We start from the raw sequence: 27,843 nt of genomic DNA on the forward strand, positions 1-27,843 counted from the left end.
TGAGATAGGGTGCATCTGGGCTCAACCTGACTCTACCTCCCCGTCCAGCAGCAGGGTTGCACACACTGCCACACTTGGATTTGACCTAGTGCTGGGGATCTGAATGAATCCGGGTCTTCACGCCCACGGAGCCATCTCCCTGCCCCCAGGTGAAGCTCTCTCCGGGCACCACGGAGCCATCTCCCTGACCCACAGGTGAAGCTCTCTCCGGGCACCACGGAGTCATCTCCCTGACCCACAGGTGAAGCTCTCTCCGGGCACCACGGAGCCATCTCCCTGACCCACAGGTGAAGCTCTCTCCGGGCACCACGGAGCCATCTCCCTGACCCACAGGTGAAGCTCTCTCCGGGCACCACGGAGTCATCTCCCTGCCCCACAGGTGAAGCACTCCTCAGGCATTTTCTCAGCACTGCCAACCACCTATGGCTGATTGGGTTCACAGCAGAAGAATGGCCACCCTGGGAGCCGTGAAGAGTCCTGGTCCTGGGTGGACATAGAAGGAGCTGCAGAAGGCTTGGGGGGGCTCGGTTGGAATGCTGTCCAGGCCCAGCCTCCACCATGGCAGCAGCAGGGGTGAACTCCTGGGAACCTGCCAGCCCGGGCTGAGGTGTGCCCTCCCTCCCAAGCCATGGATCTTTCCCAGAACAGGGTGCTGGAAGCACCCACATTTCCCTCAGACTGCATCCGGCACCTAGAGAGGTCTATGTGAGGAAGGGTTTTGCCTGTGCTGCCCAGGGGACTGTGTCCCACAGTGACAACAGGAGAGTGGGAAAACCAAGGTTGTGAGGGTGTAGAGCTGTGGGGCCACTCCTGGCCCCAGCTCTGGGGTTTCATACTCTGAACAAATCCCTTTGTCCAGGACGCCAAGCTGAGAAGATGCTGACCCTGACTGGCTAACTGCTGAGACACAGCAGGCAGATGAACGGCAGTCACACGTTGGCCTGAATACAAGGACAGTGACGTCATCATCTTGGGATAGAAACACTACAGCAGCTCCATCCGTTTATCCCAACTCCTTTCTTTCCAAAGGAAGGGGGAAACGGCAGTCTATTCAAGGCCCAGGCTCTGAAGCAGTGTGGGGCCAAATCTATCCTCCACCAGTACTGAGTGACCCTGGGAAAGAACTTACACCTTTGGGCCTCAGTTTTCTCATCTGTAAAATGGGCATATAACAACAATGCCAGTCTCAAACTGTTGCAAGAATCAAGGTGTCTGATTAACTTGTGGCAATCCACCAAGCAAACATTAAGCTATAAAGTTTGATTTGAGAAAGGAAAAAGCTTAAAAGTAACTCAGCTCATTGTTCCCACATGCAAATGAGCTAAGGACGCAAGTGTGATGTGGGCTACAACTGCTATTTTCTTCACTATTTCTTTCACAGAAAGAGGGGAAACCGAGGCTGGCAAATTTCCTTGGGAGAAAAATGGTTTCTTCCTTTCTGTTTAAGAAAAGAATCTAAAGAGCTAGGGCTAAAGTAGCAATATCACATCTATGACTAAACCAAGGGGTGTATGTGTGTGTGTGTGTGTGTGTGTGTGTGTTCCATTTGTGCAGAAGGCAGAGTTCGGGGAAATGTCAGATTCTTGGAGAAGGAGATTTTAATTAGGTTAGAGTTGCCTCCAAAAAGTACTAAAATTAAATACGAATCCATAATGCATGGCATCATAGCTAATGGTATGCAAATGGGGCCGGGCCTGGCCAACTGCAGTAGGAACTTAGGCTATCGAGGTAATTGGGAAAAATGTCCCTTGGCCCAAAGCCACAGTCCTGAGGAGGTTGCGGGAGAAAGCAGGGCATGGGTGTTGGGCCTGGCGGGGTAGCTAATGTCCCTTTAATGGGAGGAGGGCGGCTAATGTGGGAACTGCGGTTCCACTGGGACAGAAAGAAGCCACACCACCGAGGAAGGGGCTGGGGACAGGACCAGGCCAGCTCTGCCGCCTGAGGAGGCTGGGGCTTCCCCGGCAGCCTGGGGCTCTGACATGGAAGACACCCACAGCTGGCAGTGTGAGTCTCGTCTAGACCACCGGCCGGCCAGCTGTGGCTGTGGAACTTTGGATAAGTCCCCCCCACTGGGCTCTGCTATAAGGGAAGAGAGCTAAACTCCACCCTTGGGTCTCCCAATGTTATCTGGGGTCACGCTGGGCTAGAAACATATGGAGCTGTAAAGACGGACAATTACTGTTTTCGTTTCAGTGGGAGATGAATGAAGCTGAGTGTAGTGATGGACGCCTGGACGTGCAGCCCGCTGGACGCTGAGGTGGGAGGGTGGCTGAGAGCTCATGGTCAGCCCAGGCTTCGTGCTAAGACTCTGCTTATAATAAACAAAAGTAAATACGTAAATACGCCAAAGCGGGCCGTGAGTATTTTTTTTTATACACTCCTCTAGGCTTCGATCACAGTCTCTGGACCCTTGCTACAGCCCTGGGGAAACTGAGGCAGACAAGGGTAAGGGCTTCAGAATTTCAATTTAGTGATTCTGATTCAAGAACCTATTCCCTTAACAGCTCTGGTACAGCGGGGTAAAGACGCTGCTGGCTGGCACGGTGGCACACATCTGTAAAGCCACAGTGCTCGAAACAGCTGAGAAGGTCATTGTGGGCTCATTAGAGAGAACCAGTCTCCAAGGCAGAGTGTCCTGGAGTGGAGGGGGCTCTATTCACACCTACCTGGGGTGGCAGGGTAAACAGTCTGCCACTCCCTCAGTTGTGTTCACTGCATCGTGAGCCTCCAAACATCGTACATTCTCAGAAGTTTGTTTGTAGACGGTACCACATTCAAGCCCTTGATCCAGCCTCCTCCAGCTCCTTTCCAACTCCAAAGAACTGTGACCAGCCCAGTACTGGGGAGAAATGTGAGTGGAGGTTAAGGCAGCGCTGTGGAAACTGACATCCACCTGGCCTCAGGGAGCCTCAGTCTTTCTCACCTGCAAAGCGGGGACCCTCACAGCGCTTCCTTCCCATGTAGCAGTGCGCAGTCCCACGAGCAGGTGCTGGCTTCTGTGCACCAGCTCCAGGTGACAGACACTGGTCTGGGAACTGTATGCATTTGTCCTTTTTATCCTAACTGGCCAATGCAGCTCCCACGGGGCTCCCCAGCCCCCCCCCCGAGACCCTACTCTCTCTCCCCCTCTCTCTCTCTCTCTCTCTCTTTCTCTCTCTCTCTCTCTCTCTCTCTCTCTCTCTCTCTCTCTCTCTCCCCTCATGGATGGATGAACTGATAAGGTTAAGAACTTGAGGACAGTCGTGAGGCAGGCTGTGAACCAGGGTCATAACCACCACACTCCATGGCCCCTTCTGACCTTCAGGACTTCCTGCCTCATATGCACACCGTGATGGCTGCTGTTATGTCCAAGAGGTAGAAAGCTCAGCTCAAGTATCAAATTCACCAAGACACATAGAAAGTTCCAGCGAGGATGAGGGGCTCAGAAGATGTAACATGAACGAACGAATGAATGAATGAATGAATGAGTAGGTGACTTTAGAGGCAGCCCATGGGTCTGTTCTGACTCCTGGCTCTTCCAGTGACACAGTACCTGCTGATCCCAGCAGGACAGAGGTCTCACAATGCCTGGACACAGCAGTGGCCATATGTACACCCGCTGTCCAAGAAAGCAAAAAAACCAGTTCTTTGGGGGCCTGACAGGTGGGTCAACTCTCTCTTCATCAGGCCTCCATACTCTAGGTCAGGAGAGTCCCTGCCTGTGACCCCCAAACTACCAGGGTCTTGTCTGAGCAGGTACCAACCCGGACAGCAGCCCCTGGGAGTAGGACATCGAAGAGGAAATATGGCTCTGGAAACAGCTGCAAGGTTTTAGAGATGGAGAAGCACACAGGCCCTTCCTCGACGAGGGAATGAGTGCCAGGGGCCTTTGCCTATTGAGTTTTCATCAAAGTAATTTATTGATCAATACAGAGAACATGGCTGGTTCAGCGATTTTGTGAAAAAAATCACCATGTGTTGAATACGAGGAGCACTTTGCTGGATTGTAGCATTCGAGGCCCGGCAGGACCACGCGTGTTTTATGGCCTTCTGGGAACTGGGCCCTGGCAGTTACATCTCTGTGCCTTTATCTTCATGACACCAAAACATTTGGATGAAGGAAAAAGATGGGTCAATCTGCCAGTCTATCTGGTAACAAATATCAAGACGTTTCCCGAACAAGGTCACGACAGCAAACCTCGAGCCCAGGAGGCTGGGAAAATGAGTGGACAGAAAACCATGCTGCTCCTTCCCCACTCCCAAGGCCGAGGCCAGAGCAGAAGAGGGGTTACAAACACTCTGCACCTGTTTGCCAAACCCCCATCCCCACCTGACACTTTGACACCTGTGATTTGTGTGCATTTTCAGACCAAGGCTGACTTTGAGTTCCCAGAGTGACAAAGCAACTTAAAATGAACGGATGGTCCCCAAACGGATGGCTGTCCAGACACAGATTTGTCTGGTTGGACCTCAGTTTCCTTGTGTGCAAATTTGGGGGGCAGACTGGAAAGTCCCGAAACACCACCACTGTGAAATAAATGTTCAGCAGACATGAGTGGTTCCAGTAGACACCAGTAGTTCCAGTAGACGATGTGGCTGGTTCCAGCAGACGCGGTGGGTTCCAGTAGACGTGGGTGGGTCCAGTAGACCCAGGTGGTTCCAGTAGACACAGGTGGGTCCAGTAGACACCAGTAGTTCCAGTAGATGATGTGTCTGGTTCCAGTAGACGCGGGTGGGTCCAGCAGATGCGGGTGGGCCCAGTAGATGTGGGTGGTTCCAGTAGATGCGGCTGGTTCCAGTAGACATGGGTGGGTCCAGCAGACGTGGGTAGGTCCAGCAGATGCGCGTGGCTCCAGTAGACGTGGGTGAGTCCAGCAGACGCGGCTTGTTTCAGTACAATTCTTCGGTTTGTTTGCTTGGTTTGAGAGCTGGGCTGGAGCCCGGGTTGGGCCAATAAGGGGAGGTAGGTCTGTTACCATAGGTGAAAGAGAAAAGAAAGACCCCAGCTCTCTGATGACAATGAGCTACAGGAGAAATTCCAGGGGTCACCCCTACCTGGGTTGGCTCCTTTTCTCTCAGACCCTAGAGGAGCCCAAGGAAAGAGGTTGGTGCCTCCTGCCACAGTGGCTGCTGCTGCAACAAACAGGAAGGGGCAGGCCCCAGGGAAGGGACCTGGGAGGTGGAGGCCACACAGACTGGCTGCCTCTTGGGTGGGGAAGTGACTGGCAGTGAGGGGCACTGAGACAGACTCTCCCAGAAGCTGAGCCTCCACTCTGATCTCTTAGGCCACTGTCACCTCCCTGGATCAGGACCCCTCCCTTTCCATGTTGGGTCATGAGGTCATAGCAGAGACCAAGGACACAGGGCTTAGACAACAGGAAGAAGGAACCCTCCTAAGTAACATCAGGACCAGGATGCTGCTTATTCGACATCTCTGACGTGCCATCCAATACCATTAACCAAGGACCCTCTATCCCCAGAGACGGACTTGTTTCCAGGCCAGCAAGGCCAGATTTCTAGAATGCCAGACTGGAACAGTTGGAGGCTCAGGATTCCCAAGTTTGGATAAGGGTGGATAATCCACACATCCAGCATGTATCCCAGCAGGCAGAAAAGCAAAGCCAGCCCCGAACGCCAAGAAAGCAAGAGGCCGTATTTGATCCAGAACTTAATCCACTTGCACAGAGAATTGGAGCTGGGCAAACAAAACAGTGCCCACTCTCATCTCAAGCTCCCGCATGCCACCTGCTTGCTCCAAGGGGCCAGCAGGACGGTATCATGGCAGGACTGGGCCACACCCACAGATGCTTGCATGTGGAGAGTCGGAGGCCCTTTGTTGGGAGTCTTCCTAGCAGCCACCTTCTGACAACGTCCACAGAGCACTGTCGACAACAGACAGCCCCTACTCCTGTTATAGACAATTCCCAGGGTGGTGTGAGGTCCCCAGCACCCTGCCTGTGCCTGCCTGGAACAGAGGATCATCCCCTTTTAGGCAGAGTTCTCCCCAACTCCTGCCCAAGCAGAAAGAAGGCTGGGCTTTGCAAACCTGCTCGTCTGCAGTCCAGAAGGAGATGGGAAAGGGTGCATGCACGGCCTATTATCCGGACCCAATTAGCGGCTGAGACCGTGTAAGAGTGATGAGCCTGCAGCCACCTCGAGGACTAAGGAGACTGAACAAGGACAGAGGTTGTTAAAATGTTCCTGCCGAGCCTGACACCTGCACCATGTCCTCCTGCCTCAAAGATGTGGTAGTGCTGGGCAGGGAGGCTCTCAGCATATCTCCACCCAGCACGTGTTCATGCAAGTGAAGCAAACACCGCCCCAGAAAGGCACAGCCCTTCCCGATGAAGGGAGGTAGAACTGAGAACATCAGATACATGCCACTTGCTCCCTACCTCAGGGAGGGGACGGGTCCTATGTGGTCCATCTCACCTGTGACTGCCACCCAACCTGACTTATTAGTACTTATTAACCACTCACTGGGAACCTAACTGGAGCAGTCATTGGGAACAAGCAAAGGGGTTCAACTGTATCCAGGCAGACCAGGAATCGTATCTTAGGGACACCCACCCTGGGCACCTTACTCACTGGCTTTCTTTATCTGAAGCTCCTGTTCCTTACCTGGAATGTGACAGGGACAATTCCACTCACCCAAGGAGACTATGAGGCTTACAAGAGACTAGAAAAAGTCTGGGGGCCCCATAGCTGTGAAAATGATAGCAGACGGAAATCAAATCCCTCCCCACCATGGAGAAGTCCTTGTCCACATGGGAGGTCAAGAGTCAGCCAAATGGAAGCAGGTGAAGTCAGAGCGGGAGTAGGAAGAGCAGCCCTGTCTCTGGCCTTTGTTTCCTCCTGGGGATAAACATTCCTTTTCTCTCTGAACTTGACTAAAAGCCAGTTTGAAGAAGGACAGGGGCGTCCTGTCTCAAGGGATGATTAGAAAGCAGGGTGGGGGCTGTGGCGCAGGAGGACATGCAGAAAAAAGGTGGACACCAAACTGGGTAGACAGTTCCAATGTCTGAATGTTCGCTGACTCAAAAAGAAAAAAATCTTCATGCAACTTAAAACTGAATAAATCAGGGGCACAGATAAAAAATTAGGTCTACACGGAGAACTGCTTGTATGACCCCGTAAACAGTGGCTGTGTTGCTTTGCTTTAATAAAAATGTCTTTTTAAAAATCCTAAAAGGAAAACGGCCTGAGGCAAGCACAAGAGGCCTCCAAGCCGTAGAGTCCTGAGACCCAGGATGTCCAGCAAGATCAAAGGGATAGGCGAAAATTTCGGTAGCCATGGTGCGCCTGCAATAGCTGAGGAAAGGCTCCAGACAGGCTAGGGGGCTAGGAATGAGACGATGGGGGCTTCCCACAGCAGGTAGGGCTTCACTAGGCATGACGTATGAGGATGAAGCGGTTCAACAGGAGGCAGAAGAGGGCAGCACCGCAAGTGGAGCACCCAAAGCTAGAACCGCTGCACCGGAGCCAAGCCGCCCGTATTGGGAATGAAATGGATTCTCGGTAACCTGTGGCTGAGGGATGGGTGAGGCTACTGCAGAAAATCCAGAAGGATCAGGATCCTGCAGCATCTGCCCTGCCAGGGCCAGTCCCTGTAACTGGGACGATGAAGTGCCCTGTGAGTCCAGAGACATCTGCTAAGGGTGCCAGTTTGGACCAGGACAAGGGGATGAGCAGGAGGGATGGAAGGAAGCAACACTAGGGCATTGCAGGAGTCAAGAAGAGGTCTTTCTCCAGCTTGTGCTGAACTGTCCCTGCCAAGGACACACACACGCATGCACACACACACACACATCCTGAGCACCAATGACAAGCAGGACATAGGGCAGTGAGTCTCCAAATCTGTTATTCGATGTAACAATAAGGACAAAGGATCAGAACGTTGCACTATGTCCCCACCTGTGTAATATAATATACACAACTACAATCTCTCATTAGAAATTCAAAACAACATTTAAATAAAGAAATAAGTCCCCCCCCCAAAAAAAAAACAAAAACAAAAGCCAGGCGGTGGTTGTACACGCCTTTAATCCCAGCCCTCGGGAGGCAGAGGCAGGCGGATCTCTGTGAGTTTGAAACCAACCTGGTCTACAGAGTGAGTTCCAGGACAGGCTCCAAAAACTACAGAGAAACCCTGTCTCGAAAATTAAAAGAGAGAGAGAGAGAGAGAGAGAGAGAGAGAGAGAGAGAGAGAGAGAGAGAAATAAGTAAAAGTGCTTTGCCTTAAAAATAACCAAGCCTCTGCCCCATTGGTGATAAGAAAAACAATGCCACATGGGCTGAATGAACTGTGCCTTCTCTGCATTAGTTAGCCTGTGTCCTCATGCTCCTCACCGAGGCAGAGCTGCATCCTGCCTCTTATAGGTGCTGCGTGCATGACATGACTCTCTGGAACACTCTCAGCCCACTGCTTGGCATGTGCCAAGTCTGCAGTGGGTTGTTGTTGTCAATGGGTCGCTGTTATCAATGGGTCGCCACTGTCAAGGGATCACGGTTGTCTGGATTCATCAAGAGACACTGTATTCACAGAGCGGGTTGAAGGGAAGAAAGCCCAGCCCAGCGAGATCTCACGGAGCGGATGCTCCTGGCCTAGCACCCTAGGTACTGCCCCACACTTGTCCTGTGGACGGTGCTCTCCCTCCCCCACTCCATCTGTTAAAGAGAAGTAAGACTGCCCCATGTTTAGCACACAAAGGGGCTCCTCAGCTCACCCAAGCTCCAGAGTCCAAGAAGACGGCAAGGGCTAAGCTGGACAATGACCTTCCCGCCGGATCACTGGGAGACCCTAGGACTCGCTGCAGGTTCGACTGGTGGCCAGACACATCAGACCCCGCCTGATCACCAGAGGAGGCTGTGAGATGAGTGGTCACCATCTGCAGGGCTTGCTCCTTGGGCAGCAGGGGACGGAACTTTGAGTAGATTTTCAGTGCAGAATAGGGAGCTTGTGTATACCCAGCTTGCCTCCACTGCTTAGGCCCAGGGCAAAGGGATAGTCAGGTCTATGGGGAGAACTCGAAACAGTGAGTCAGGATGCTAGCTCTCTAAAACAATCCTCTACCCACCCACAATTGGCATTTCTTTTTTAAAAAATATTTATTTATTATGTATACAATATTCTGTCTGAGTGTATGCCTGCAGAAGAGGGCACAAGACCCCATTACAGATGGTTGTGAGCCACCATGTGGTTGCTGGGAATTGAACTCAGGACCTTTGGAAGAGCAGGCGATGCTCTTACTTTTGAACCATCTCTCCAGCCCCCAACAAATGGCATTTCTTTTCTCACTTAGACTTCTGAAACAGTATCCAAGGGGCGTCCAACTTCCACTGAAGTCATGTCCCACAGCCACCAGGATGACTTCTCAGAGGTATGGGTTTGGTTCTGCTCTTCTTCCTCACAAAGTACTCAGTGGCTCCCCAGTGTTCTCGGGATCTGGCCCAGCCTCCTCACTGTCACTCAAACATCCTTCAGGATGGTCACCTGGATCGCTTGTCCATCACTGTCACTCAAACATCCTTCAGGAGGGTCACCTGGACCACTTGTCCATCACTGCCACTCAAACACCCTTCAGGAGGGTCACCTGGACCACTTGTCCATACTACTGTTGCTCACACTTCGGCTTCCTTGAGGTTTTCAACACGTTTGCAATGTGAAACTGCTGGTATTTGATTGTGCTTGCCTGCAAAGCTGATGGTCTCACACCGTCCAGTTTATGCCACCGCCAGTCCCTTGGGCATCTGAGCACATGCTATCTGCTACCTGGGAGCCCTTTCCTCACTCCTCCCCCTTCACACTCACCTAGCTGTCCTTTCCTGCTGCTGTGAGTCTCATGGCATTTTCTTAATCCCGAACTTTCCCCTTGGAAGCTGCTTTGATATCTGCCTCTGCCGCCAGACTGTGAGCTTCCGAAGGCCGAGGACTCTGCCTGCCTTGCTGACCTTGGCATCTGGCAGGGGACTGACCCACGGTGAGTAGGCAGTACGCCACCTGTGGTGAGTCACCACTCCGTGAATGAAGTCTGACTCTGAGGGTTTGCTGCCTGACCCCAGGCCTTCTGTTTCAGATGTCAGTCTCTGCTCCTGCAGAAGGAAGCTCCATACATCAGAGATGGGAACCAAGCAGGCCAGGTCTGTGGTGTGCTTGCTGGGGACTTCCATCAGGCTGCAGAAACCGGTTTCCTCATTGACCTGGAATGAGGTGACCATCATCACCACAAGGTGAGCTGTGGAGCTCAGTAGGGTCTGAGCTCCCAGTGTTCTCGGCAAACACCACCTTGAGTTTGGCCTCCATGGGTTTTGCCGAAGCTGGAGCTGGCAGAGCCTTGGCCTTTTCAGGAACTCGGAAAACCTGGATGTCCTCAGCAGCCTTAGGCGTACAGCTGGGCAGACTGCGAATTTCCCAGGGAGAGAATCCCGGGCTGCTCTGTGACGTCGGCAGTCAAGCTGTGTGTGTCTTCATTACAGGAAGCCCACTGCCCCCATGAGACAGTTTACTGACCCTTCAGATAGCAGGAGAAATAAGAAGGCTGGTACTGGCCAGCACTCACCTGTCTCAGTCCTACAGGGACCTCTCAGGCCAGGCCTGCTTCCCACTTGCTATAGACCTGGGACTTTTTTTTTAATTACATGTGCCATGCATATGTGGAGGTCAGAAGATGATTTGTGGGAGTCATTTCTCTCCGACCACCATGTGGGTCCTGGGGGTTAAACTCAGGTAGACTTGGTGACAAAGGCCTTTGCTGTCTGAACCATCTCACCAGCCTGAACCTAGAGATGTACAGACAGTCACTCTTGTCTTCATGTCTTCAAGTTCCTGTCCTTTTCATATGTGTCTCTCTGTGTGTATGCATGAGTGTGTGTTCATGGAAGGGTGCATGTGTGTGAAGCTGCACATTCACACACGTGTGCACAGGCGCACACGCACAGAAGCATGTGTGTGGAACATCAGAGAACACGGATTTCAGGAGTCATCTTAGGAAGATCATCACCTGCTTGGAGACGGGTTTTCTCCAGGGTCTCTTGCTGTCCTGAAACTCCATAAGGAGAAAAGGCTGGCATGACTCCCCTGTCTCCACCTTCTCAGCACTGGGATTAGCAGTGTGCACCACCACACCTGGCATGTTTATATGGGGTTCTGGGAATCAAGCCCAGGCCCTCATGCTTGCCAGGCAAGCGTTTTACCAGCTGCGCCACCCACCTCCTCAGGTACTCAGTCTCCAAAGCTGTGTAATGGGGGCATCGTGCACTGTGCCCATTCCCCTGGGGTGGCAGAGATTGGCGAGAAAAAAGTACTACCTGTTAGCTGGAGGGAGTCTACAGGAGGCTTAGTCCTTCCTCCCAAAGCTCTCTGTCCAGTCTCAGCAGCAAAACAACTCACAGGGAAACCTGCCCTTTGCCTGATGAGCCAGGCTGTTAGACCGCTGGCCCTCCCCAGCCCCAGGGAGATTGATGCTTGAACTGACGGATCACTCCAATGTATTAGGTAGATAAAGAAATTGATTATTCCATAAATCATTGTCTCCATGAAAAAAGGCCCAATTTTTTAAAAAAGAAAATATTATAAATCTGTCCAAAGCCCTGTGAGGGAAAGTGTGTAGTCATTTTAGTTTAATTGTCTGAGAGCTTCTTTGCTGCAGCCCCAGAAAGAGAAGCCCTGGAAACGAATGAGCCTCGAGCTAAAGGTCTCTATGCCCTAAGGAGAGGCGGAGAGGCAGGCCATGCCCCGGAACCGAGAGCTTTACCCTGAAGCAGCAGGAAGAATCTGGACTAGCCGGAAATAAATAAGAGACTCACATCCCTTAGACACTCAAAAAGTGGATTCTGGGGGCTGAGGAGACAGCTCAGTGGGCAAAATGTTTGTGGCACAGCACGAAGACCCAAGTTCAGCTGCCCAGCACCTCTGTAAAAGTCAGACATGGCTGCGAACATCTGTAACTCCAATGCTGGAGGGCAGAGACAAGCAAATCCCAAGGTCTTGCTGGCCAGCCAGTCTAGCCAAACGGCGTACTCGAGGTTCAGTGAGGGACCTTATGCAAAACCCAAGGTGGAGAAGTATGGAAGCCATTCAAGAACTCTTGCATGATTTACCCATGCACGTGTCCAAGCTCTCTCTCTCTTTCTCTCTCTCTCTCTCTCTCTCTCTCTCTCTCTCTCTCTCAATGTTAATCTCTTCCTACCTAAAAAAGTTAGAAGGAATTTCTGTCTAAAGGCAGGACCAAAATGAACCCTGGAGGGGAAGGGTGAAGCATGACCGGTCCTGGGAGAAAACAAACTAAAAAATTTGTCTGTTAGGGGAAAGGTACACCAGGAAGTCAAAAGAGTGGCTGGAAAAGATGGGCGTCCCTCCCATGTCTGTGGTGTGTTATGGATGCAGCTCAGCTCTGAGCATCTCTGAACTCTGTTACTTCACCCCAGGATACAGAAAAACAAGGATGCTCCAAGCACAGGGCTTTTATGTCAGCTGTACACACCTCAGCGTGAGGGACTCTGGTGTTATCACTACCTGGATCTACAGGGAGGATCCTGAGATGCTCCCTTGTTCAGAATGCAGCTGCACCCCGCCCCTGCGGTTCCCAGTCCTGTGTACTCTGCGACACAGAGTGGGCACTCCACTAATGTTTGGTGAATCAATGAGTCAGCCCAGAATCCACGAGAAAAAGACAGGAAATAAACACAAAATTACAAACAGCATAAAAATAGCCACATTTCCAAAGCAGCTTTTCTTCTGCTTCTGCTTTCTTAAGGGAAGAAAAAAAAAATCCCCAATCCCTTCACGCTGACATTTCTCAAACCAGGGCCTTAAAATCAGCTCTAATTAAAGCTGCCACTGCCCACACTCTCCACTGCACGTTCTAGGTCTTGCTACCTGCTGTAAGTGTCTGGGACCATCTTTCTTCTGAAGTCCCTAAAGCCCAAATGACAATTCTTGGGTTGTTCTGACATGTTTGGCCGTCTTTGTCTCTTTGGGTTTTGAGGCAAATACTCCCAGCCAATTCTCAGTCCTCTGGTGATGGACAAAAGCTCCCCCATCCTCTGACCTCTGAGACACGTGACCTTCTCTCCTGGCTGGATCTTCCTGCCTAGGAGATGCCTCTGTCCCCCTCCCCTCCATCACTAGGCTTCTCTGACACATCCAGGTGACAACGCACCTGGAGCCGGAGCCAGGGCTCTTTGAGGGAACACCACAAAGCTGTGACACATTGGTTTCCCATCACCTGAATGAATAGTAATTTTATTTATTAGCAGAAAATAAGGTTCTATTACAGGTGTTCAGGGCTCCACAGCTCAGGAAACAATAACACAAAAAGCACATTTAAGAAATCACATTTAGCAGGATAAAACTGCATTACGGAAGCCCACTTACCAAATGCAATGTGAAAGATGACGCCGGCAGGCCAGGCAGAGACCCGTGGTTATCAGGTGTGTTATCTGACAGGCGGATGCTCATGCGTTTTGCCATCTGCTACCGCTCCCTAGCAGACAAGCCGTACATGGCACCGAAGATTTAAGAACAGTTTATGTGGAAGGAAGAAAATTCTACCCAGGGGCTTCCCCTTCCTTAACCACTGTGTTGCTTGACTCAAACAAAATTCCTGGTGTTTCTTCACCAACTGTGGGCTTTTTAGAGACTGCTGCCCTGTATGTGACCTACCAGAGCCCTCAGGGACCTACACTGGAAGGCAGAACACCTGTTTAGTGTGACCTTAGCCACACCAGGACTGGAAAGAAGAGTCATAAAGCCAGCAAAAACAGCCCTGTGAGTCCTAGCCCAGACACTGGCTGCTCTCCGTGGTGCTGAACGTGGCGGCAACTCCAGGGCAACCACCCACACCCACCCCCGCCTCTGAGTGAGCCAGCACGGTGATTATCTGGGAGCTTTTATAAACACATCCAGACCCAGTCTGCACTCTCTCTCTCTGTGGAAAGATACTTCAGAGGCTTTTTGTCCACACTGGACAATTCTAGTCTATGTAGATCTCTAAAGACTGCCCTTCTAGTCAAGCAGAGCTGCTTGTGCCCGTAGCCAGAGCTACTCAGGTAGCTGATGTAGGGGATCACTTGAACTCAGGAGTTCAGGGCCAGCCTGGGTAACAGGCTGAAATCCTGTCTCTAGTAATAATAATAAAAAAACAAACTATGAAGTTCAAAGTGGTGTGTGTGTGTGTATGTGTGCAATGTGCACACGCAGCTGCGTGTGTGTGCGTGTGTGCATGCTTGCATATGTGTTAAGAGATCAGGGCCAGAAGTACATGTTTTAGCTTTATTTCCCCCTATGGCTCACCAAGAAACATAGAACAGGTCATTTTTCTTGTGACCTCAGTATCCTGTAACAAATGAGGGTGATACCCATAAGGTTCCAACACTGGTGATGTCTACACTGGAGCCCTGGTTCGTCCATGGACTCTGACAACATCGAACACTATGACCTGGTCTCCTCCTACATGAGAAAGGATCTCCCGATTCCGGAGAAAAACCTAGGCTCTACTTCTCTTATAATAAGTCAGGGACTCAATCTTCCTGTTAGAGGCTCCCCCAAGCCTCCCTCCCCAGGGATCAGCTGTAATTCAGTTTAACCTGAGAGTTGCCCCATATTTTATTTACTGATTCGATGTTACGAGACAAGTAAAATAGACGGCTGTCACCTCTATTAAACTGGAGTAAAAATGGCCTTGTCAGCAACAGGCTCTTGCTGCTCATGAAGTGTCACCTGATTCCCTCCAGACGGACATGAGAAAATGGGAGTACCTGGCTTAAGTAAGGGGCTGTTCCCCCTCTTCTATGTCCCTAAGGGCATGGGGAGGGCTACTTCAAGATCTCATATCACTCTCAGTTATACTACAGAGGTGGACAGGCCGTACAGACACTCAGGAAGTGGGAGGACCACAGTCCTCAGGTCTCCAGGGACCCAAAGGGAAGACTGCTGGCACTCATCGGGCGTTGAACAAAGAACAGCTATCAAGCCCCAACCTGGTCTGCTAGCTCTACAGAATCAACGCCCCTTGAAACATCTCTGGCAAGTACACAGCACATGCACACGCATACATGCACTTCGAGCACCCAGGCGGGATGTGCCGATCTCCACGTCACACCTCAGCTGTCATGTCAATCCACTGTCTACACATTCCAGCAGGAACCAGACAGGTGGCAAAGAGAGGAAGGAGGGACAGCTGATCTCTGACTGGAGGAGGCGCAAACGGCTCAGCCACAGCTCTCTGCCTCATGGCCGTCCTGACTGACCAGCCTGTTAAGGACCGGGTGGTACAAGTTCATTTCTAGAGCAGGCTCCAAGAGAGCATCAGAGATGCTGAGGAACAAGTGACAGGAAGAGGGGTGAGGTCAGAAAAGCAGAGGGGTCATGACTGCATCCTCGGCCTCTTCAGGAAGGGGACAGCTGTGTCTCTCAGGAGGAGAGCTATCAAGATATGAAGCAAGAATGGAATGCCTGGTCGTGGGCTTGGAAAGGAAGGGCTCACTGCCCCCATCCCTCCAGTGTAACCCAGTAGGCTAGATGAGAAAGGTCTTGGCAAAGCAGAGGCCTTCCGTGTGTTGGGAGACTACCAGAGGCCTTGACTTCAGAGAAAAACGCAGGTTCAGAATATCCTCATGGATGAAAGAGAAAAGGCGCTGAACTGAATGGCAGGGCAGTTAGGTGACCTTCTGTCCATACGACCATAGTCATGGATAAATGCATTTGACTGACAAGTGTTTACTCACTGTCATTGATGAGTCAAGCACAGACTGTGCAGGACACAGAGTCCAGCGGAGGGCAAGCACAGCGTGCTCCATGCCATTCCCCGTGCTTATTGCTACGGTGACTGAGAACAATACAGTGAGCATTACACCCAGGGCAGGGAAGGGGGCTGTGAAGACGTGCAGAAGGCAGTGGAGATCAAGAAAGGCTTCCTGGAGGAGAAGACGTGCTTGCTGAGAGGTGAGTATGAGCAGTTGTCCAGACAGAAAAGCAGGGCAGAAGTCAGGGGTGAGAGCGGAGAAGCAGAGCCTTCTGGGAGGCCGTAAACATTTGGTAGAGAAGAACAGAAGATGTGAGAAGATGACGGTCTGGGCCTGAGTCCAGAGACTATGGCCGCTGCCACGGAGAACGCAGAGGCCTAAAGGCATAAGGAGACTGGTGTTTATTTGCAGTTGATTGAGGTGACTCAGGGTGGGAGAATCCAAGGTCATGTGATGAATCCAGCAGGTACTGACATCAGCCATGTCCTGTATCAAAACAGACATGGCTGTAGGAAAGACCTGTCCATCCCAGGCTCTGGTGGCATGAGGCATGCTAGGCAACATAACAGGCAGTCCCCAAAGCTTTGCTGTAGAACAGGGCACCCCAGCTCCAGGCCATAGCCACTTCATCTCTACAGCTCCCAGGAAGGAAGCCACAGAGGAAGGGAACGGTGACATTCATACCCACTTTCTGAGATGGAGCTGTGGCAACAGGCCTAGGTGGTCCACCAACCGCGAACAAGAAAAAGGAAATACTATATGAAGATGCAATGACTGAACTCCCTGGAGATACACGACAGGCCCTGCCTTGAGGCCTTGAATGTCACTGTCACCAAGAGGATGAGAGAAGTTATAGGCTGGCAGTGACTCTTGTGGCAAAGACCTCAGAAACAGGGTAGTGTAGTGGTGGCACACGCCTTTAATTCCAGCACTCTGGAGGGAGAGATAGCTGTATCTCTATGAGTTTGTGGCCAGTCAGGGATACATGGTGAAACACTGTATCAAAAGAAACACAAAAAGACTTCATATCTTAGGATACCACCAGCTTGGTACAGCTCAATAAAGAGAAATAGCTGTTTAAACGTCTACTATAACCAGGGTTTGCCTTATTAGAGACCAAGGCTAAGGCCCAGGGAGATGGGGACCTTACCAGTTTCAATAAACAAGCAGTATCAAGGAAGGGAAGGTGCTGGTGGAGCTGGCATCTTTGGAATGAAGGAAATCCTTTATATTTGTCAGGGTAGGGCAGCAGGCCCACCTCAACCAGTGTCTGGGTAATCTAACAGCAAAAGCAATGGGGAGCAGCTACAAGGAGTGCCCACATAGAGAATTCTAAGTGCTTCCTATGCATTAACTCGCCCAATCTTTACCAAACGCCAGGAGACAGATATGATCACTGTGAGTAGCATTCTGAGATAGGTAAATGCTCAAGATTGCACAATGGGAAGTCACAAAGACAGGCTTTGAAGTTAGTGTGTTGGAATCCAGAACCTGCAAACTTATCCACAATGCTCAATTAAAAAATAAAAATAAAAAGGTTTTATGTTTCTCACCCACCCCACCCCACCTTATGCCAAGCCTGATGGTTCTCACATAATCCCTTGAGGAGAGAGCTACTGGTTCCAATTCCACAGGTGAGGGAATCTAGACTGTGAGAAGTGATTTATCCAAATTCACATAGCCAGGAAGGAAGGGATTTTAAGCTCAGATAGCTGGATGCTAGGGTTCACTTCCCAAGATAGGAGTCCTATTGGCTTCTCAGAACTGCCAGCAGATGTATTCTCCCTTCCAAGCTGGGTATCTGCAGCCAACACTGAACTGAAGGATGGGTGGGACCTAAAAGCTGCAAGCTCCCGAGACTGGTGATACTTAGCTAGAGGCTGGCTACAGGGAGACCCTCCACCATGTTGTAACAGTGGTCTCTCAAAAGGTGGCACCCGAAGTGGATATGATGGCTCTCTATCATCCTAGCACTTCAGAGACTGACGCAAAAGGATGGCAGAGAATTTGACGTCTGCCTGGGCTGCAAAGTGAGACACTGACTCAAAGCAAGTAAGCAAGCAAATGAACAAACAAAGAAAGCGGGGAGAGGGAAGGAGAGGGAGGGAAGGAAAGAAAGAAGGAAGGAAGGAAGGAAGGAAGGAAGGAAGGAAGGAAGGAAGGAAGGAAGGAAAAGCGTATAATCTCAGGCCAGCAGCACTGGCATTTTCAGGGAACCCTTAACAAATGCAAACCCATAAGCTTCACCCCAGATTAGCTGAGTGGCAGCCCTCTGGGGCTTGGGTCCTGGCAGTAACTGTCTGAAGGAGTTTTCCATGATTCTGAGGAACGCTAACATTGGAGAACCAGAAACCCAGCATGACTCCTGGAGTTCTCTGCAGCCTGAATTCTGCGATTCTTCACTGAAGACAGGAAGTAAGATGCTTGGAGCCCTGGGAAGTCCTTGGCTTCCCGCTCCCGCTTTTCCGCCCAATTGGGCAGCTCTTTGGAATAGCGCATTCAGTTCTGCAAAGCAGAGGCAGGGAGGCTTTGCAGAGTTCCCTGGCATTGCCATATTTAAAGAGCTCATTCCTGCAGTTTTTCTGAGAACTCTATAAAAACCCCTTCCACCAGCAGCCTGTCCGTATCGCGTCTTGAACAGCATGAGACTTAATTGTCTCCTATGGACTGGAACCCTCTGGACAACAAACAGGAATTTTCACTCCTTTTCTCTGTCTGCAGTCCTTAACCACCATTCAGCACAGCACCAAAGGATCTGGAGTGGAGGCTCAACACTCCCTCAGTTCCCACCCGGCTCATTACCTCCAATCCCTGCATCACCACAGGGACAGACAGGGGCTCCCCTCGCCAGCTTTTGCAAGAGCCTTCATCACCTGGCATCTCCCCAAAGAGCCAGCAATCTCTGTCCCTCTGACCTAGCCACAGACCATCTCCCATCCCCGCTGACCTGTCCAAGAAACAAACATTGAACACTCTATTCAAGAAGGGTGGGCTAACCAGAATTCCCCAGACGACTCCCTCAAGAGCATCCCACTACCGTCCCCTGAGTCTTCCCAGCTCTGAACACACGCTTTTAAAAAAGCATTTCAATTAAATGCAGCAAATGCAAATGCAATGCCCCAGGCTGCAGGTGTGTGATAAATAACGGTCCAGGAGTGTCCTAGGAAGGGCACTTCTCTTGCTCTTGTAATTGGCACAGCGGTTTGGACTTGCCCATTGCACATTAGGGTATGCTGGTAGGTGTGAAATGAGCAAACGCCACACTGGGAGTCGCACGGAGCATGAGCGTCAGGTAAACACAAAGCACCAGCTCCGTCTGACGGCAGAGACACGGCCTCCATCCCAGGGAGCCCTTCCTTCTCCTTCTCAGTTATTAACCGGTAGGCGCTGTACAAAGAGCTTCACACGCTTTCTCTTCTTCAATCCACAAGGAGTCCATGTGAAGGCAGCATTATAAGGCTCAACCATACGAAGTGTTTGTAGGTCAAAACCAACAGACCAGAAGCTCACTCAATGCTACTGTTTCTCTCCCGTAGAGGTTCAGAGGGGAAGTGACTCACCAGAGGTCGTGAAGCAAGCACACATGAGGAGCTTCACACTGAAATGACAGTCAATTGCGTCTCATCAAACCCAGTCACATCATTAGTTAGAGGTGCCAAGAAAGAAAAAAAAAACCGTAAGTAAGCACAGACAAAGCACATGACGCCCATGCTGGCGTCCATGTGAAAATATAAAGAAAAAAGCCTAGCTTAGCATCCATAAAATACATCCTTATGAAACATCCATTTTGGTAGTGATTGGGAAAGATGGCTGTGGGCAACCTTGGGCAGATCCTTGTCTAAAGCAGGAGGCAGGGTCACAAGCATTAGAGAAAACCCAGATCCATCCCAAGCCTAATCACAGTCAAGGTCAATAACACCCGCAAACAAAGTGTAAAGGTCAAGAGAAGCAGGCACAGAAACTTGCGCTGCAAATGAGCTCTGAGGAGAAAGAAATGCCAGCAGGAGGGGAGGCAGGGAGAGGAGAGGCAGCCCGGACTCCGGAGGCAATTCCAAAGAGAGGGAACAAAGTCAGGTGAGGGAAGGGTGCGGGCCCAGTAGGCTTTGAGGCCTAGCTGCTGTAAAATGTGTTAAAAAAACAAAAATCAAACAGCCTGTTGCCCTCATCTCCAGCTCCCTGGCCCCTCCTCCAGCCTCTCCCCTCCAAGCCCCATTGGTTAGAGCTGTGTCTCACAGTTATGCTTCTCTAAATCCAAAAACTGTAAAACCAGAAGCTCACCCAGAAGATGGGCAGAGCCTGGATTTAAGGAGGCACTCACGGTTGCATCATCGAGGCAAGCTCAAAGTCCTCATCTTTTGAGAACTTCCTTAAATCCTGACACCCTGGGAGTTTCACCCCGGCCCAGGCTCTGAAAGGTCTCTGACTACCAGAATAACAGCAAAGAACTAATGTTGGTCTTTGGAGCCACCTAACCTTTTTTTTGGAAAGACATCACAACTATCTGACTCTGGGAGACCGGTATTTTATATCTCCCCGCTTTGCAGACAGGGACACTGGACAATATACGACATGCCGACCCCTCTGTCCAAGCCAGTCCTAAATGTGTCACTGCCGCAGTGAGCAAGGGATACAGCTCCATTTACTAGCGGAGTGGCAGCTGCTGACAGCAACCACCATGCCCTGGACGCTGCCCACCAGTCTCGGTTCCAAACCAGCTAGACTCCATTTAGAAGATAGGCATGTGACTCTTGCTTAAAAATAGAACAACATAAAAACTATCGGTAGCCTGCAAAGGGATGACGGAGAGCAGAGGCAATGAGACCAGGGTAGGAAAAGGGCGGTGAGCCAGGGAAGAAAAGAACAAAGAGAAGCCCACCCACCACATAGCTTCTTTTGCCAGCTCAACGGCGATGGAGAATGGAGGTGAGATACACACAGGGCCCTTTGGGGGCTCAAAGCTTTGACAGTATCTTTGAGGATATCCTGGGAAACTCCAAGCAGAGGGATTTCTATGGGTAGACTGGCCTCTCCCACAGAAGAATCCAGCCTTTCTCTGGGGTTTGGATTAAAGCCCTGGACCGTCGAGAAACCAAGGCTAGGTGGGGTACAGAAAAAAATAGAAGAGTGTGTGTCTTCCTGGATATCCACCCCTTTCCACAGAAGGACACGATCTACCCTATGGCTAATCTACAAGGCCAGCCTGATGCTGCACACGAGCCCTAACGGGACTAAACCGTGGTGCAGAAACAATCCTGGGCCAGGGAGAGCCCTAGAGCCACCCCGCAAGGCCTTCCTTGCTCAGCTTCCAGAACCATGGGTGTGAGACCTGCATTTTGTCCCTTTATAGGCTGCTAAGATCTTCAAACTAAATAGCCAGCACCAAGCACCAGATCTGGAAGTGGACTGCAGTTCAAACCCTGGGTCTACCAAGTTCCCCTCGCTTAGCTTCTTTGTCTACAAAAAAAATAAAACGGGGGGAGGGGGAGGACACCAGCAGCATTGTAGATGCTCAATCAGATAATGGAGAAAACGCTGCAGCTCCATTTATTGAACACTTACTATCTCTCTGCTACTTGTCATTGTTTGGAAAGTGTTCCAAACAGCCTGGCAGCTATTAAGTGCCCAATAAACTATGGCCATGGTATTGCTGGTGTTTTATTATTTTGATTATGCTCCAGACTCAGTAGGGGCCCCAGGCAGGAGACTCGGTGGCCATCTGAGCACAGACACACTGCCCTCTGGTGCTGCTGAGGAATCAGCACAGGGAAGAAATGCGCTCCAGGAAGCGAGGCCAAGGTGCCAGCTCTGTCTGACCTTCTGGGGGACTCTACCTACTCAAGGCTCCTACCCCACCACTTCAGCCTGTGGAGGATATGCCAGGGGCTGCTGGCTGCGGGCTCTAGAGGAGGGCCTTATTCTTGGATGTCAGTCCTCTCTATTGCCAGACAGGGCCTGGAGACCTCCATCCCCTACCCACTTGCCTCTAGAAGGTCCTGAGCGAGGATGATAGGGCTCAGGCTGCAGCTGCAGGAGGGGGAGGGGATGGCCAACTGTGAGAGGACAGGGGAGGCCTTGCCTTGGTGCGTTAGAGACAGACCTAGCTATGAAGCCCGAATCTCCCCCTCCAAGACTGCCGGAAGCCTGCAGCTTTCCTTCCATAGGCCTTGCCTGTTGAGCGAGGAAGGGGAGCTCTACTACCGACAGGCTCACCTGGGCCTTCTGTCTCTGCAGGGTACTCTACTTCCCAGCGCTAGAACACCGTGCCTGTGTGAACAGGGGGGCTCCCCGGGAGTCATGAAGGACGCTGAAGGGAGCCAAGCACTCCTGCATTTCTGTAGGGGTGCAGAGCGGAGATCAACCTCTTTAAAACAGCACTATTGGGCAAGACTTCTAAACTCAACCCATCAGGCACAGCCACAGGGGGATGCCAATGACCTCAGAAAAGCTTAAACAGGCCTGGCCACCCCACCCCACATCCTAAAAGCCCCAGGTCATCCGGCCGGCTGTCAACAGACAGCTCAGCGCAGTGGGAGCGTCGAGGAGAAATTAAACTCCAGCTGGAGAAAGGAGGAAGCTGGAGCAGACAGGAGCAGCTGGGCTGAAAAGTGAGCAGGAATTCCTCAAGTCAATGCTTTCTAAGGCCCCTCGGGCCACTCCCAGGTTTTGTCTGAAGCTATTTACTTCTGGGGGGGAAACCCTATTGATCTTCATTCAGCGGCTGTCTGTTCCTACAAGGCGCAAGGTCTCCGCGCGTCGCCAGTCGCGAGAATCCCTCATTGTTTTACATGCGATGACTCTCAAACTCAAGGGGCGAGTGTTCAGGACAATTTGGATGATCTGATCAGAGGAGTGGCACGTGGGAGAGGGGTTTTATTCCCCTGAGAAGGGTGGATGGATCCCTGTACATTCAGAACCGGCTTAGCGCTGCCCTGTCTGCGGATGCTCCAAGAACGCAGAGCTAGGTGTGCCTTTCCCTCCCATCCCGTCCCCACCCCCCTCCTTACTCCTGCTTTATGTCACTGCAGTCATTTGGCTTTGAACTTCCCCACTGGCTGGCCAGAGTTCACTACCAGCCACCAGGCTCCTTGTCACAAGGAAGACTCGCCAGGTTTCCCCAGCTGCTGCCACCACTGCCGGCTTCCTTTTTCAAATTCCAAGCAGCCCTCGATCCTATAGTATATCTGTACTCCTAGGGAAAATAAAACCAGGAACCCTACAAGGACGATAACCGTTTCCTGCTGGCCTGTTCTAAAAGGAACTTGACACCACCGTTTATGTCAATCACATGTGTCCATCTGGGGAAACTGAGCAGCCGAGTCGGAAGAATAGGATTGTATCAAAGTGATCCAGTTCACTACAAGTAAAAAGAACAGAAAATCCAAACCTTTAGCTTCTACATCTGCCACCTTCTTCTTCAACTTCTTCTAGGTTATGAACCTGTAAATCCAAGTCCCCACAGAAGGTCACTAAAGCTCACTGGGCTGAGAAGACCCTGCATTTAATTGCCTATCCTAAGTTAAGACCAGGATCCATTCGAACAACAATAACGATGACAACAATAATAATAAAACGCAGACCAATCTGCCTCACAAGCCTTCGATGGCGGCCCTTGATAATCACATACAGAATACATCTTCCACATATTCATATAAAATAATCAATGATCATTTTCCCCCCGCAGACTACAATCCAATTACTCTCTCTCCCTCACTCTCTCTCCCTCTCTCTCCTTTGTTACTCGCAAACCATCCAAGCAATCAATGCCTTGACCTCTTCCTCTGATAGACACAATTACAAAAAGACAGAGCAATGCAATTCATCTATTCAAGACGGATTGTTTGAACACTCAGTCACACTGCTGGGCTATCCATCTCCTTGTCTAAGGAGGAATTTCAGCCCCCAAAAGAGGCACAAAGAGAAGGGGCGGGTACCATACTCCCCAGGCCAGAGAGCCCATCTTGCGCCTGCAGGTAAACCCTCTCTAGCCCCGTGTGCTCAGCGACGCCTGGCTGCTGGAGATGGGATTCGGGCTCCAAGCTCCAGCAGTTCTGGCAGAAGCACCCAGCATGCTTCAGAGGAGGCCAATTTCCAGGGCCTCGATCCCTGCAACCCCAGCCAAGAGGCCTCAGATCCCAGAGATGGGAAATGAGAGATGGCATCCAGTCTAGCCAAGGCAGGATCTTTGGGTTGCAGCATGCTCCCCGCACCCCACAGTCTCCCGGGCCCTGACTCCAGCTGGGGTTCAACCTCAAGCTCCGGAAGGACAGAGGCTCAGTTCCCAGGGCAGCTCCAAAGAATCCCAGGAGCCTCAGAGCCTTCCCATCCTCCACCCAAAGCTGGCCCTGCTCCAGCAGTCACGTTTGGCATCAGTACAGCACCCCAGTCCTCGGGCTTGGAATCAAATACGGAAGGGTTCTTGGATATAAATGGCCTGGGCCGACACGCTAATTAATCCTGGGGCTTAATATGAAGAAGATTAGAAGGGGGGAGGAGGCTCTGCTATCCTTAATTGCGCTATTACACTGTGGCCCAAGAAAGGGCCACAGGTTTGGAATGTGCTTCCCTTCAGGGCAATGAGGAGACCCCTGGACAGCTCCATGTACTGTCACAGCGACAAGGGCAGGTGAGGACCACGTACCCTGCCCATTTGTAGACCATACCTCTGAGGCTCTGTTCACCTGCGCCTGTCTCCCCAGGCCTCCCAAAATTTCAATTCCTGACAGTGGGCTGGACACACACCATCCCACTCTGAAGAGGGAAGACCAAGAAAAGCAGACCTGCGAAGCATACAAGAGGCGCACAGCACCCTTTGAGATTCCCTTTCTATCTCAAGGACACTCTACTATAAAGGTCCCCTAAATATCACAAGAAACGAGAGCAGAAATACAGAAATCAGTGGCCCACTATTAAGGGACTAGCTGGAATGGTGACCAAGCCAGTACTGGGGCAGGTACAGAGATAGAGAACATTTTTGGCTAGTCTGGAGAAACCTAGGCTTCAAAGGGTTAAGCTTGACTGGGAGGGCTGTCCCCAGGGTCCCCTCAGGTGCCTGGCCTTCTCTTATTCCTGGTCCTGGGTCCTGGGCAGGCACTGGAAGACCTCAACGACTGCAGAGCTGACTGTTTTGTGTCCCCATTCAGAAGCTGAGTTCAAGAGGACAGACTCTAGGGAGAGTAAGCGAGAGGGCTGCATCCTAGGAAAAACCTCAAGTGCAGATAACCAAGCCTGGCCCGAGTTTCCTGCATCTTCATCAAACCACTGGTCATCCCAAAGTCCGCTCTTGTAGGAGCAAAGTCGGCTCCCGGTGGAGAGCCCCGGAGGAGAAGGAACTGGCCCTAGCTGGGCAGAACTGCGCACCAGATGTTGGTGCCTCGCGAACCCGGGCTGCTCAGGTCTCCGGCCCAGCGCAGGCGCTGGGCCCGCGGTAACGGAGGCTCCTGGGTAGCCCATCCTGGCCCCCCCCGCGGGTCAGCTGGCCAGGGACACGCACCTGCTCCAGCCCGAGAACTGCCGCGCAGGGTGCCTCAGGCGGCCACAACAAAGTTAAAGCCCAGAGTAAGAAATCTGCGGAGGTGAGAGAAGCGGAGAAGCCAGAGCCTCAGAAAGCCGCGCGCAGATCGCCAGCCGCCGCCAGCTGCGGAGGGATTTCGGCTAACTTTAAAAGCCACTCGCATCTCTCGGCTGCCGTCTCCGGCAGCACTGGGCGGCCTCCTGCGCTTCCATTCCCTAGCCTCGGTTACCCCTGGTCGAAAGAGGCCTGGGCCGGGGGGAGGGGGGGGCCGCTGGAGCGACGTGCAGGGGACTTTCCCTCTCCCGCTCCGCTCCTTGGTCAGCCAGGAGCAAGGAGATCAGCTGCCCTCGTTCGGCGAATCCATCCCCTGCACTCCCTGCCTTCGTCCGTCCCCGAGCTCCGGCGAGGAGCCCATGGGGGGCGACAAGGGGAGAGAAGTTGTCGCCTTCCCCAGGGCTCCCACTCTGCACAGAAGCCCGTCCCAGAACTCGGTCTGCGGCCATCCGTGCTGACAGTCGCGACAAAATTCCCCCGAGGCACGGGGTTGAGGCTGGAACCTTCGCCACTCCACCGTGTCGCCTTCCCCAGAGCGTGCCCAGGGCCCCTCGCCCCCAGCGGCCCGGTTGTCTCCTCCCCGTAAGTAAGGCCCGCGACCCGGGCTTTGGAACTTTGTCCTCTCCACCAAGAGCTCCCAGCAGACATCCGAGCCCTGCAGCCTAGAGGGAGGTTGGGACAATCTCTCGGATCACGTTCAGAGCACCCCCACTCCAATTCCCGTCCCCACCCGAGCGCGCAGAGACCCCCGGCTCCAGGGGAGCCCTTACCGATCCGGATGACGTGGGGCATCCCGCGCGAGTCTGGGATCCAGAAGGCGCACACGAGGAGCCCGGCCCAGTATTCCCAAACCAGACTCCGGAGGCGCCGCCAGGGAGCGGTCATCGTTGGGCGCCACCGAGCGTGCCCGGGGCGCGGCCGTGGCGGGCTCCCTGGGGCGGCAGCTCTAGGCGCGGGCGAGCAGCAGCCCCCGAGGCGCCGCCTGGCCCAGTCGCCCGGCTCCCGAGCGCCTCTGCGAGTAGGGGGCGCCCCGCGGCGCTGCGCACATCTTACTGGGGGGCCGCCCCGCCGGCGCCCGCCCCGCCTCGGCTGCCGCCCACGGGCCGCCTGCGAGCGAGTGCTTCTGGGCTCCGCCCGGGCTCCGCTCGGACTAGGCTGCGGCGTCTCCCGTTCGTGTCGGCTCGGCTCCCGCGCGGGCTTCCCACCTGCCCCGGCTGCGAGCGAGCTTGCACGCGTCTCCGGCCGCTCCTCCTCCAGCCGCTGCCGATGCTATCGCCCGGGCTCGCACAAAGCCCCGGAGTGGAGTTGCACGCGCGCACACACTCCCTCCCAGCCCCCTCCCCCGCGCCCTGCCTCCCGCCTCCCGCGCCGCCCGCCGCCTGCGCTCCCTCCGCGTACTCCCCCGCGCACACACGCTTCCCACTCACACTCGCCCGGGCGCACACTCGCTCGCTCACACCTGCGCAGGGGGCGGGGAAGGGGACCCTGGACTGGATTTGGGAGGAGGAGGGGGACACCCGGAGGATGGAGACTCTCCTCCGCAGCTCAGACGTCCCCATCTGCCCTGCCGCCCCCAGGGCAAGGCACGGAGCCGGGGAGCCAAGCGTGGAGCGTCAGAACTGGCACCGCGAGCCGGGAGACAACCCAGCGGCCCGACCAGCTGGAGGAAATGCGCCCGCCGGGAGCCGCAAGACCCGAAGCCCGCCGTCTGCGGAGCTTCGCCGTTCAGCTCCCACGCGGTCGGAGCTGGCTGGACGGCAGCGACACCCTGATGGCCAGCCCGTGGGATAGCAGTGTTGGCCCTAGGCTTGGACGTTGGCGTATGTGGAGGGGGGTGGTGGGATAAAATTCGGAGAACTGTCGATGCTGGGCTAGAGGGTGAGGAGCTTCAGGAACTAGCCCGAAGGTAGAGACCTGTCAGACCCTCTGCGTGGAAGGTAGGACTTGACCACGCACCATCAGTAGGAGGGCCACGGAGAAAGACCGCCAAAGCCTTCACTTTCGAGGGCCGCTGGAGTTGGAGCCGGCTGATGTCTCAGTCCTCTTCCGCAACTATGCGGGAGGAACTGGAGCCCCCTCTCGGATTCCTCCTTAGAAACAATACAGAAAAACTGATTTTCCGTGGGACAGAGTAGGACCCACAAGGGACCAAACCGAAAGGTTTAAAAATAAATGTTGTTTATTACCAATGACAATTTTTTTTTCTGAGTGGCGCTTAGTGTCGAGGGAAGAGAAGGGCTGTGGAGCGAGGCAGGAGCAGGAGGCAGCGAATTAACCAGCTAGGCGAGTTTAATGACCTTTTTGACAGAGACAAAGCGGTACCGATACTGTAGATAAATAAACGGATCTGTCACCGAGCAGCGGCTAGGCTGTGTGCGAATTTATTTTTCTCATTTAAATAATTTGATCTATTCAATCACTTCCAATCTCTCCCATTTGCAAGCTGTCTGGTAAGAGCATGTCCCCCTACATCTAAGAGCAAATCTTTAATTCTCTTACAAATAGAAAATGTGTTGCGCTCCAAATCCGCCGGTTAATTTTGCCGTCTTTCACCC

The 27,843-nt window shown here is 52.6% G+C and overlaps 1 protein-coding gene across 1 annotated transcript in view; it reads right to left on the bottom strand.

Moving 5' to 3' along the window:
* Grik3 (glutamate ionotropic receptor kainate type subunit 3) overlaps positions 1-26,274 on the bottom strand; it is a 225,058-nt gene extending 198,784 nt beyond the window's left edge. The window contains exon 1 of the mRNA XM_087904615.1: positions 26,059-26,274. Within this exon, the coding sequence (XP_087760741.1) occupies positions 26,059-26,173 (115 nt within the window). The 5' untranslated portion in view covers positions 26,174-26,274. The remainder of the gene's footprint in view (positions 1-26,058) is intronic.
* Between the last annotated feature and the right edge of the window lie 1,569 nt (positions 26,275-27,843).

This window comes from Myodes glareolus, chromosome 3, assembly GCF_982192425.1.
Source record: "Myodes glareolus chromosome 3, mMyoGla1.1, whole genome shotgun sequence".
Taxonomy (NCBI): Eukaryota; Metazoa; Chordata; class Mammalia; order Rodentia; family Cricetidae; genus Myodes; species Myodes glareolus.